General features: G+C 43.0%; 1 protein-coding gene across 2 annotated transcripts in view; it reads right to left on the minus strand.

The window, feature by feature from the left end:
* The window catches only part of LOC139233980 (26S proteasome non-ATPase regulatory subunit 11), a 102,223-nt gene that overhangs the window by 17,333 nt on the left and 72,311 nt on the right, over positions 1-12,579 (minus strand). For both annotated transcript variants that reach the window (XM_070864722.1, XM_070864723.1), the window contains exon 10: positions 397-522. In XM_070864722.1, coding sequence (XP_070720823.1) covers positions 397-522 — 126 coding nt within the window. The remainder of the gene's footprint in view (positions 1-396; positions 523-12,579) is intronic.

Genomic DNA, 12,579 nt, shown 5'->3' on the forward strand with positions numbered 1-12,579 from the left:
GAGAAGAAATTCCTTCTCAACTCGGTTTTAAATTGGCTCCCCCGTATTTTGAGGCTGTGCCCCCGAGTTCTAGTCTCCCCTACCAGTGGAAACAACCTCTCTGCCTCTATCTTGTCTATCCCTTTCATGATTTTAAATGTTTCTATAAGATCACCCCTCATCCTTCTAAACTCCAACGAGTAAAGACCCAGTCTACTCAATCTATCATCATAAGGTAACCCCCTCATCTCCGGAATCAGCCTAGTGAATCGTCTCTGTACCCCCTCCAAAGCCAGTATATCCTTCCTTAAGTAAGGTGACCAAAACTGCACGCAGTACTCCAGGTGCGTCCTTACCAATACCCCTATACAGTTGCAGTTAGGATCTTTATTTCATTCACACTACTTGCAACCATACCTGAACTCTGGAGAAAGGCTCAATCACTCGGATAAGATTCTGCTCCAGTAAGTTGTCGTACAGTTTTGCCAGATGCGTGGTGATAATTGGATCATCCCGTAGCTCTGCTTGGAAATCTGTTAAAGCCTGCAAACCGGAAGGGCAGAATTGTCATTGACAGGATATTTCAGCAGCTGCAAAATTCACACGCTCACAATTAAGCAAATTAAGGTAATGCTTTTCTTTTTTGCAGGACTGAATTTAACAAGGCAAAATCCGCCCTGGGTATCTGGCTGGCATAGTGACAAAAATCCTGAAACCAACCATTCTAGAATAAGACATTTCTTTAACCTCTTGCTTTGCAGGCTGCTTACCACCAATAGAATCATAGAATGGTTACAGCTTGAAGGAGACCATTCAGCCCGTCGAATCTGTGCCAGCTCTCTGCAACAGCACTTCAGCTAGTCCCACTTGGTCACCTTTACCCCGTGATCCAGCAATTTTTTTTGGAAGCCACGACTGAATCTGCCTCCACCACCCTTTTCAGGCAGTGCATTCCAGATCCTAACCACTCGCTGCATAGAAAATTTTTTCTTCATTGGTTCTTCTGCAAATCACCTTAAATCTGTCCTCGGGTTCTCGACCCTTCTGCCAATGGGAACTGGTGCACACCATCTACTGCGTCTAGACCTCGCATGATGTTGAACACCTCTATCAGATCTCCACTCAAACTTCTCTGCTCTAAGGAGAACAACCCTAGCTTCTCCAGTCTATCCACATAACCAAAGTCCTTCATCCCCGGAACCATTCTTGTAAATCTTTTCTGCACCCTCTCTAAGAACATAAGAAACATAAGAAATAGGAGCCGGAGTAGGCCATTTAACCCCTCGAGCTTGCTCCGCCATTTAATAAGATCATGGCTGATCTGATCATGGACTCAGTTCCACTTTCCTGCCCGCTCCCCATAACCCTTTATTCCCTTATCGCTCAAAAATTTGTCTATCGCCGCCTTATATATATTCAGTGACCCAGCCTCCACAGCTCTCTGGGGCAGAGAATTCCACAGATTTACAACCCTGAAGCAATTCCTTCTCATCTCAGCTTTAAATGGGCGTCCCCTTATTATGAGACTATGCCCCCTAGTTTTAGTTTCCTCTATCAGTGGAAACATCCTCTCTGCATCCACCTTATCGAGCCCCCTCATTATCTTATATGTTTCGATAAGATCACCACTCAAAAAACAAAAAGGGCCACTGAATATAAAGGGGCTGCAGGAGGGGTCAAAACTAGAAATCATGGTTTAAAAACTAGGATTAAAACACTCTACTGTGGAAATGTATTTTTATCTAAGCTGATACCACACGGTATTTTTGTGCCCTTTTTAATATATAACAAAATGGAGTCCTGGTCCTTCCAGAAATTTCTGCATAAAGCAGTCGGCTTGCATAAACAGCTAAACCTGGCTTGAAATGGCTGATAGCCACCAGACAGCTAGGAGACAAGTCCTGCTGAGACAGGAGGCTCATGGTGCTCTCCTATTGTCCATATAACACCAGTTCCACTCCATCCCAGCCTTTTCGAAGTATTCAAACCACCAGCCATTATCTCTTGTAGCGACCTCATCCATTTGATGCAAAAAGATAACTGACTAGGAAACTGAACAATCCTGACACAATGCAAGACAGGTAATAGCTCATTACCACACTCTCATGGAGTAATGGCCGGCTGGCCAACTAATAACCCTGACAAAAGGAAATATCTGGAAACCATGTCAGGACAAGGATGTAGTAATTAACTCTTTATCTGTATTCACTGACTGCGAGACAGAGCCAATACACGGAGAGGCCATATCTTGTGAAACTGTACGATTTCGGAGGTGTTCACTTAGCCCTTGACTGAGTGTGACCTGCCCCTTGCAAGCAAGTAAATTAAAGAAACTTCTGCTGGAGCTGAAAGTGTCGGAGTCATTTTTTTTCGGAGGTCGAGATTTCGACAGTTACTTCTTGGAGGTTCCACCAAGATGCATACTCTCTGCCCTGTGAGTAAAACGGATACAAGCATAGTGCCTCTCCAGTGAAAGGCTTCAGTGGCCAAAACAAGGTGAGCCTTTTGCTCACAAGAGGTTTCTTCACTGTTGAATCGCATATGTAATCTGTTGCCCACAGGGGAGGTACTGCAATCTACAAGACTCGACATTTAAAAGCTAAAGTTATTTTTTTTAACCATTTCTTTCTCAGCTTGCAAGCAGAAGAGAACGGGTTGTGGAAAAATCTCGAAACAGCCCGGGGAAGGTTTCAGTAGGTAAGGTAGAAACAGCGCTAGTCGATCGAAAAAGGTTCCTGAAGGTTCTTATGTGATAAGATTAGGAAAAAAAAGCACTAATCGATCGAAGGTTCTTATGTGATAAGAGTTAAGTTTTTAATTAGGAAAAGGTTCTTATGTGATAAGAGTAGGAAAAAAAAAGAAGCGCAATCGATCGAAGGTTCTTATGTGATAAGAGTTAGGGTAATGGAACCATAAGTTTTATCAGTTTTATAAGTTTTATTAGGATAAGTTAAGGACTCGGTCTGTAGTGGCGTACAACGCAGACTGAGAATTGATTATTTGTTTAAATAGAGTTTAAGGTTATGATTTGTATACTCGCGTGAATGTTGTTTGTCCTAGCTGTCCTTGTTATATTGTTGTGTTCAATACCTTTGTGCGACATTGCAGTTAGAGAAACGGGAAGAGTCACTGGGGAAAATTGTGATTCGGAAAAAAAAACAAGGATTGATTAAGAGAAGAAACAGTAACTGATTGATCAACTACGGTTGATTCGTGCCAACATATCTCACACACCCAGACTGAGCCCAAATTAAGAGCCTTTTCAGGCTACGTAACGGCCAGGAGAAGTGGGCATAGAGAACTCGGTTGGCCGAAAGGATTGTGAGATCAGAAACTGTGGAAAATCTTAATCATCCAGAATGGGTGCCGGAGCAAGTTAAAACACCGCAAAAGGCACACCAGCCTATGTCATGCTCCAGAATTGTGGTCAGTCTTAAATTGACCAAAGAAAAAAAGGGTAAAGTGGACTAAGGGTGAAAACAGGCCATTTCCACCCGATGGTTCATTTAATTTAGAGAGAACAACATGTCTAGAGGAGTGTCTTATAAACAGAGATCCAGGTAGAAGAGGTTAAAAAAAAGGGAAGTAATAGAAAAGGCCTGGGTTCCGATTCTTCAAGCCCATGTAAAATTAACAGAGGAAGTAAATCAATATGTAAAAAAAAGGAGAACCTGATAGTGACTTATGATTCAAAAAAAAATAAAGCTAGCCAAAAAAAAAATAAAGCTAGCCAAAAAAAAGCTTTATTGAATGGAGAGAGACTTTTGTGAATGTCTTGTCTTTGAATGAGAGTGCTTCTGTGTTTTTTTTTCATGTGTCTGGAAACCTGTTTGGAAAGGTTGTGGAGCTGCCTGTTTGTTTTAGCTCCACCCACTTTTTCAAACAGAATGAAGTTTTTTAACCCTTCATAGTGTTGTCCTGTATGTGGGAAGTTTGACATTTTAAGTTAGAAACGCAGGTGTGGATTTATTCGGATGAGAAGTTACGGAGCTAGGAAATGCACAGAGGATAAGGTTTGTCGAGACATGGTCCCGGTGGTTTAAAATAAAAAGAGAATTTATTTGACACGCTCACTTACTTGTCGAAAGAAGACATGCAATCATTATATTGGTATGAAAGACATAAATTTAGTCTAGGAGTAAGATAAAGAACGGGGAAGGGAAGTTGTAATGCCTTTTTTAAAAAAAAGCCTTTGTGGGCCTTTCGCGGTGCAGGCTGGGGGAGTACACTTCCATTGTCCTTGGTATAAAAGCTTCTATAGCTCAGTAAGAGGATTTTTTTTTAGATAAAGAGTGGCAGTACAATATTTGAATTGGGATTTTGAGATATTTCAGGTGATCTCCTTGATCAACATTTTGGGGGTATTGGAAAAATCTTGGGTTTGGAAGCCTTTTAATAAAATTATAAAACAAGTACTTTACATTCTGTGATTTGTGAATCACTATAAGCATAAATGAGATGTCCGTGTAACACACCGATTCTTCCGGTTCAGAAGCCCAATAGTGACAAATGGAGGTTTGTCCATTACCTATGAGCTGTGAATGAATCTACTATATTCTCACAATGCTTAAAGGAGGATTTGGAATGAAGAATCCCGGAATGCTTTCCAGAGTCTTAAGCAGTCCCTCACTTCAGCACCAGCCTTGGGATTACCAGATTACACTAAGCTATTCAACTTATTTGTGCATCACAAAATCGGGTTTTGCACAATCTGTTTTGACTCAGTTACATGGGGACAGGCAGCGGCCGGTAGAGTATTTCAGTACCCAACTAGACCCAGTGGCACGCGGACTACCAGGATGTCTTCCTTCGTTGGCAGCAGCTTATTATGCTATACAACAGGCTCAGACAATAACTCTAAATCATCAGACCATTTTGTATATCCCACACTCTGTCGAGATTTTACTTACTAAGTGTGCCACCCAACACCTAACCTCCGCAAGAACCACTAAATAGGAGGTCGAACTGTTATCAAATCCGAACCTTATCAAAAGATGCACTACCTTAAATCCAGCCACTCTACTCCCCACGGAAGAAGACGGCGAACCCCATTCATGTGAAATGGTAACCGAATTAGTGACTAAACCACGTATCAATCTAACAGATGTACCAATGTGTAACCCTGATCTAGTGTACTATGTTGACGGATCAGCCCTATGAAATGATAGGGGCCAACCTAGAACGGCTTATGCAATTGTAACCCAGTTTAATGTTGTCGAAACAGCCTCTCTTCCAGACTCCTTTTCAGCCCAACAAGCCGAATTGTTTGCGTTAACTCGAGCCTGTATTCTGGCTGAAGGACAAACAGTTAATATCTACACTGACTCCAGGTATGCTTTTGGGGTATCACATGACTATGGACAAATTTGGAAGATTCGCAGGTACCTGACTTCTTCAGGAACCCCTATCAAAAATGCAGAAGTGGAAAATCTTCTGCGAGCCATTCAATGCCCCTTGAAACTTGCCATTATCAAATGCCAAGCACATACAGGCCAGTCGAATGAGGGGGCACTTGGGAATGCCAGAGCTGATAATGCAGCTAAGTCAGCAGCTCTGTCAAAAGGGGGGATGCAGGTGTCATGTTCCCATTAAGGAAAAATAATTGCTCAGACCCGCCACCCACTATTAATAATGTGCTGGCCTTTCAGACACAGGCCAGTACGGAGGAGGTTGACCTGGACGAAGGATCAATGTTATAAAAATCCAGAAGGAATATGGGTTCACCACGACGGCCGCATGGTGGCACCCAAATCCTTACTTCCATGGATTGCCCGATGTGTTCATACATTCACACATGCAGGCAAAGGGGGAATGGCAGATTATATTTTGGCAACTTTGTATGCACCAGGTATTTCGGCAATCGCAAAACAAATCTGTGAAAATTGTGTTACCTGTCAGACAATGAATCCGGGTAAGACGGAAAAAGTAGAATCTGCCTCCCACCCAAATCCAGTCGGGCTTTTATACATTTACAAATGGATTTTATTGAATTACCTATGCGTATGGGATTCAAGTATGTATTAGTTATTGTAGATGTGTTCTCTAGATGGATTGAAGCCTTTCCATGTAAAAAGGTCGATGCCACTACTGTTGCTAAATGTTTGTTAAAAGAAATCGTACCGCGCTTCGGAATCCCTGCTAAGCTTTCTAGTGATAACGGGTCACATTTCACAGGAACTATTATAAGGGAAATGTGTAAAGCTTTACAGATTAATCAACATTTTCATTGCAGTTATCATCCACAATCAGCTGGACTTGTTGAAAGATATAATGGAATGCTTAAAAATAAGCTGGCAAAACTATGCAATGACACTGGACTGAAATGGACAGAACTGCTGCCCTTAGCTTTGATGGTAATGCGAACTGCAACCAACAGAACAACAGGCCTGTCACCGCACGAGATAGTTATGGGACGTCCCCAACGACTACCTTTTACAGCACCATTTACTGCAAAACAAATGGACATCCACAAAATGGAGGAAAATATGTTGAATTATTGTATTGCACTAACCAAATGTATTTCCAGCTTTCATTCACAGGTAAAGGAAGCTCAAGTCAAGCCAGCGGAAGGGAAGTGTCATAACCTGGAGCCAGGGGAATTCGTTTACATCAAGATTTTTAAAAGAAAAAGCAGTTTACAGCCAAGATTCGAAGAACCATACCAGGTCTTGCTGGCGACTAATACTGCAATCAAGGCACCCGACCAGGAGGCAGGGAAGAAGGAACCAGAGGAACAGAAAAAGACCGAATAAGGAACTGTATGGACTATGGGGACTGATGGTGCTGGGCTTGACAGGGTTTTACTTTGCATTATTGATTACACCAGGGGTACAGACCCGCCACCGAAGGGAATTGCAAGTAAACGTATTTATGGCACTGAGTCATAGGTATGCTCAAGAAGGAAACTTGTCGAGTTGTTGGATATGTTCCCATGTACCTGTCCACTCCGAAGGGGGTATTCCCCTGAGACCTGTCCGCTTTAACGAATCAGAAATGGTAGAATGGTTGATAGTGCAAAATAGGACAAACCTAACTAAGGGTCCAGAAACGAAGGAGCAAACAGAATGGAGGCAAGCAGGGTATAAACTTACAGCCTTCCAGGGATGGTACCAGCCCAATTATGATAATAACCGTCAGCCTCCCTTCCGAAGCATTACTCCCGGAATAGGAAATCCTGAAGGTATAATACTGCCTAGTGAGTGATGAGACTAAAGGACCAGAAATGGGACGCAGCAAGTGTTCCCAAATGACTAAATGGCAAGCCACAACTAATCCCACTGATGGGAGAAAGATAGCAACCGTTGGCTGGACAATGGTCCATAACAAAGCCCCAGGTGAAGGGTGGGAAGGTGAGACCACTAGAGTATGGATGGCGCGAAAGGACCAAGAGCTGACGTCCTATAATTGCACCTACTTTATTTGTGGCCATAAAGCCTACCCGTGGTTACCAGCCAACAGGGTCCTGTTACTTAGGATATGTGGTACCCTTTATCAGATCAATAAAGACTCTAAGGGATGCCTATGGAAGTCATAGCTTTAAACAGGATTTGAAATGGCTAAACGGAATATTCAAGGTAATGGTGCCACCCTATGGAATAGCATCAACCGAATGGCAGTTACGGGAACTGGCTAACTTAGTCGAATCAGTAGCCAACGCAACTTCCCAAGCCTTTGAAGGGGTAAATGATGAAATGGTAGCTATTCGAACAGTGGCTCTCCTAGCCAAGGAAGGAGAGACATGCGCATTAATAGGTGGAGAATGCTGTATGTATATCCCAGATAAATCAGAAGAAATCGGCAGTCTAGCTGAATACATCAGGAAAAAGGTAATAGAGTATAATCAGACAGTTGGCCAGGACGGTATCACCTTGTGGGGTTGGGCATCGGAATGGTTGGGATCCCTAGGGAAATCTGTGGTACAGGGTTTGATCATATTCCTGCTGATAGTCTTCGCCCTGTATCTATTATTTGTCGTCGTTAAGTGTTGCTGTGCCAGGTTGGGAAAAACTATGTTACCTACCAAGACCACGGCTAGAGTTATGGTAGCAACAACTGAAGGGTCTTGTGTGGAAATGGAAATGGAGAGACTGTACAAGATCAGAATGGATTAAGTTGTCCTTGTGAAGGACAAAATGGGGGAATGTGGAAATGTATTTTTATCTAAGCTGATACCACACGGTATTTTTGTGCCCTTTTTAATATATAACAAAATGGAGTCCTGGTCCTTCCAGAAATTTCTGCATAAAGCAGTCGGCTTGCATAAACAGCTAAACCTGGCTTGAAATGGCTGATAGCCACCAGACAGCTAGGAGACAAGTCCTGCTGAGACAGGTACCCCCCATGGTGCTCTCCTATTGTCCATACAACACCACTTCCACTCCATCCCAGCCTTTTCGAAGTACTCAAACCACCAGCCATTATCTCTTGTAGAGACCTCATCCATTTGATGCAAAAAGATAACTGACTAGGAAACTGGACAATCCTGACACAATGCAAGACAGGTAATAGCTCATTACCACACTCATGGAGTAATGGCCGGCTGGCCAACTAATAACCCTGACAAAAGGAAATTGTGTTGGGGAAATTGATGGGATTGAAGGCCGATAAATCCCCAGGGCCTGATGGACTGCATCCCAGAGTACTTAAGGAGGTGGCCTTGGAAATAGCGGATGCATTGACAGTCATTTTCCAACATTCCATTGACTCTGGATCAGTTCCTATCGAGTGGAGGGTAGCCAATGTAACCCCACTTTTTAAAAAAGGAGGGAGAGAAAACAGGGAATTATAGACCGGTCAGCCTGACCTCAGTAGTGGGTAAAATGATGGAATCAATTATTAAGGATGTCATAGCAGCGCATTTGGAAAATGGTGACATGATAGGTCCAAGTCAGCATGGATTTGTGAAAGGGAAATCATGCTTGACAAATCTTCTGGAATTTTTTGAGGATGTTTCCAGTAAAGTGGACAAAGGAGAACCAGTTGATGTGGTATATTTGTACTTTCAGAAGGCTTTCGACAAGGTCCCACACAAGAGATTAATGTGCAAAGTTAAAGCACATGGGATTGGGGGTAGTGTGCTGACGTGGATTGAGAACTGGTTGTCAGACAGGAAGCAAAGAGTAGGAGTAAACGGGTACTTTTCAGAATGGCAGGCAGTGACTAGTGGGGTGCCGCAAGGTTCTGTGCTGGGGCCCCAGCTGTTTACATTGTACATTAATGATTTAGACGAGGGGATTAAATGTAGTATCCCCAAATTTGCGGATGACACTAAGTTGGGTGGCAGTGTGAGCTGCGAGGAGGATGCTATGAGGTTGCAGAGTGACTTGGATAGGTTAGGTGAGTGGGCAAATGCATGGCAGATGAAGTATAATGTGAATAAATGTGAGGTTATCTACTTTGGTGGTAAAAACAGAGAGACAGACTATTATCTGAATGGTGACAGATTAGGAAAAGGGGAGGTGCAACGAGACCTGGGTGTCATGGTACATCAGTCATTGAAGGTTGGCATGCAGGTACAGCAGGCGGTTAAGAAAGCAAATGGCATGTTGGCCTTCATAGCGAGGGGATTTGAGTACAGGGGCAGGGAGGTGTTGCTACAGTTGTACAGGGCCTTGGTGAGGCCACACCTGGAGTATTGTGTACAGGTTTGGTCTCCTAACTTGAGGAAGGACATTCTTGCTATTGAGGGAGTGCAGCGAAGATTCACCAGACTGATTCCCGGGATGGTGGGACTGACTTATCAAGAAAGACTGGATCAACTGGGCTTGTATTCACTGGAGTTCAGAAGAATGAGAGGCGACCTCATAGAAACGTTTAAAATTCTGACGGGTTTAGACAGGTTAGATGCAGGAAGAATGTTCCCAATGTTGGGGAAGTCCAGAACCAGGGGTCACAGTCTAAGGATAAGGAGAAAGCCATTTAGGACCGAGATGAGGAGAAACTTCTTCACCCAGAGAGTGGTGAACCTGTGGAATTCTCTACCACAGGAAGTAGTTGAGGTCAATTCACTAAATATATTCAAAAGGGAGTTAGATGAAGTCCTTACTACTCAGGGGATCAAGGGGTATGGCGAGAAAGCAGGAAGGGGGTACTGAAGTTGCATGTTCAACCATGAACTCATTGAATGGCGGTGCAGGCTAGAAGGGCTGAATGGCATACTCCTGCACCTATTTTCTATGTTTCTATATCTGGAAACCATGTCAGGACAAGGATGTAGTAATTAACTCTATCTGTATTCACTGACTGCGAGAGAGAACCAATACACAGGGAGAGGCCATATCTTGGGTTTTACTGTATAAATATCTCGTGAAACTGTACCATTGCGGAGGTGTTCACTTAGCCATTGACTGAGTGTGACCTGCCCCTTGCAAGCAAGTAAATTAAAGAAACTTCTGCCGGAGCTGAAAGTGTCGGAGTCATTTTTTTTTCGGAGGTCGAGATTTCGACACTACCTAAACGCATGCAGCATTCGAAATAAAGTAAATAAGTTGACGGCACAAATCATTAGAAGTGGGTATGATTTGGTGGCCATTACAGAAACATGGTTGCAGGGTGGCCAAGACTGGGAATTAAACATACAAGGGTATCTGACGATTCGGAAAGATAGACAAGAAGGGAAAGGAGGTGGGGTAAGCTCTATTAATAAAGGATGATATCAGGGCAGTTGTGAGAGACGATATTGGCTCTAATGAACAAAATGTTGAATCTTTGTGGGTGGAGATTAGAGATAGTAAGGGGAAAAAGTCACTGGTGGGCGTAGTTTATAATCAAGGAAATAATGGAGGCATGTGAAAAAGGAACGGCAGTAGTCATGGGGGATTTTAACCTACATATCGATTGGTCAACTCAAATCGCACGGGGTAGCCTGGAGGAGGAATTCATAGAATGCATACGGGATTGTTTCTTAGAACAGTATGTTACAGAACCTACAATGGAGCAAGCTATCTTAGATCTGGTCCTGTGCAATGAGACAGGAAAAATAAACGATCTCCTAGTAAAAGATCCTCTCGGAATGAGTGATCACAGTAGGGTTGAATTTGAAATACAGATTGAGGGTGAGGAAGTAGTGTCTCAAATGAGCTTACTATGCTTAAACAAAGGGGACTACAGTGGGATGAGGGCAGAGTTAGCTAAAGTAGACTGGAAACACAGACTAAACGGAGGCACAATTGAGGACTTTTAAGGAGTTCTTTCATACTGCGCAACAAAAATATATTCCAGTGAAAAAGAAGGGTGGTAAGAGAAGGGATAACCAGCTGTGGATAACCAAGAAAATAAAGGAGAGCATCAAATCAAAGACCAATGCGTATAAGTTGGCCAAGGTTAGTGGGAAACTAGAAGATTGGGAAAATTTTAAACAGCAAAGAATAACTAAAAAAGCAATAAAGAAAGGAAAGATAGATTACGAAGGTAAACTTGCGCAAAACATAAAAACAAATAGTAAAAGCTTTTACAGATATATAAAACTGAAAAGAGTGACTAACGTAAATGTTGGTCCCTTAGAAGATGAGAAGGGGGATTTAATAATGGGAAATGTGGAAATGGCTGAAACTTTAAACAATTATTTTGCTTCGGTCTTCACAGTGGAAGACACAAAAACCATGCCAAAAATTGCTGGTCACAGGAATGTGGGAAGGGAGGACCTTGAGACAATCACTATCACTAGGGGGGTAGTGCTGGACAGGCTAATGGGACTGAAGGTAGACAAGTCCCCTGGTCCTGATGAAATGCATCCCAGGGTATTAAAAGAGATGGCGGAAGTTATAGCAGATGCATTCGTTATAATCTACCAAAATTCTCTGGACTCTGGGGAGGTACCAGCGGATTGGAAAGCAGCGAATGTAACGCCTCTGTTTAAAAAAGGGGGCAGACAAAAGGCAGGTAACTATAGGCCGGTTAGTTTAACATCTGTAGTGGGGAAAATGCTTGAAACTATCATTAAGGAAGAAATAGCGGGACACCTAGATAGGAATAGTGCAATCAAGCAGACGCAACTTGGATTCATGAGGGGGAAATCATGGTTAACTGATTTACTGGAATTCTTTGAGGATATAATGAGCATTGTGGATAGAGGTGTACCGATGGATGTGGTGTATTTAGATTTCCAAAAGGCATTCGATAAGGTGCCACACAAAAGGTTACTGCAGAAGATAGAGGTACGCGGAGTCAGAGGAATTGTATTAGCATGGATAGAGAATTGGCTGGCGAACAGAAAGCAGAGAGTCGGGATAAATGGGTCCTTTTCGGGTTGGAAATCGGTGGTTAGTGTGTGCCACAGGGATCGGTGCTGGGACCACAACTGTTTACAATATACATAGATGACCTGGAAGAGGGGACAGAGTGTAGTGTAACAAAATTTGCAGATGACACAAAGATTAGTGGGAAAGCGGGTTGTGTAGAGGACACAGAGAGACTGCAAAGAGATTTGGATAGGTTAAGCGAATGGGCTAAGGTTCGCCAGATGGAATACAATGTCGGAAAGTGTGAGGTCATCCACCTTGGGGAGAAAAAAAAACAGTAAAAGGGAATATTATTTGAATGGGGAGATTACAACATGCTGAGGTGCAGAGGGACCTGGGGGTCCTTGTGCATGAATCCCAA

Source organism: Pristiophorus japonicus, chromosome 21 (assembly GCF_044704955.1).
Source record: "Pristiophorus japonicus isolate sPriJap1 chromosome 21, sPriJap1.hap1, whole genome shotgun sequence".
In the NCBI taxonomy this organism is placed as follows: Eukaryota; Metazoa; Chordata; class Chondrichthyes; family Pristiophoridae; genus Pristiophorus; species Pristiophorus japonicus.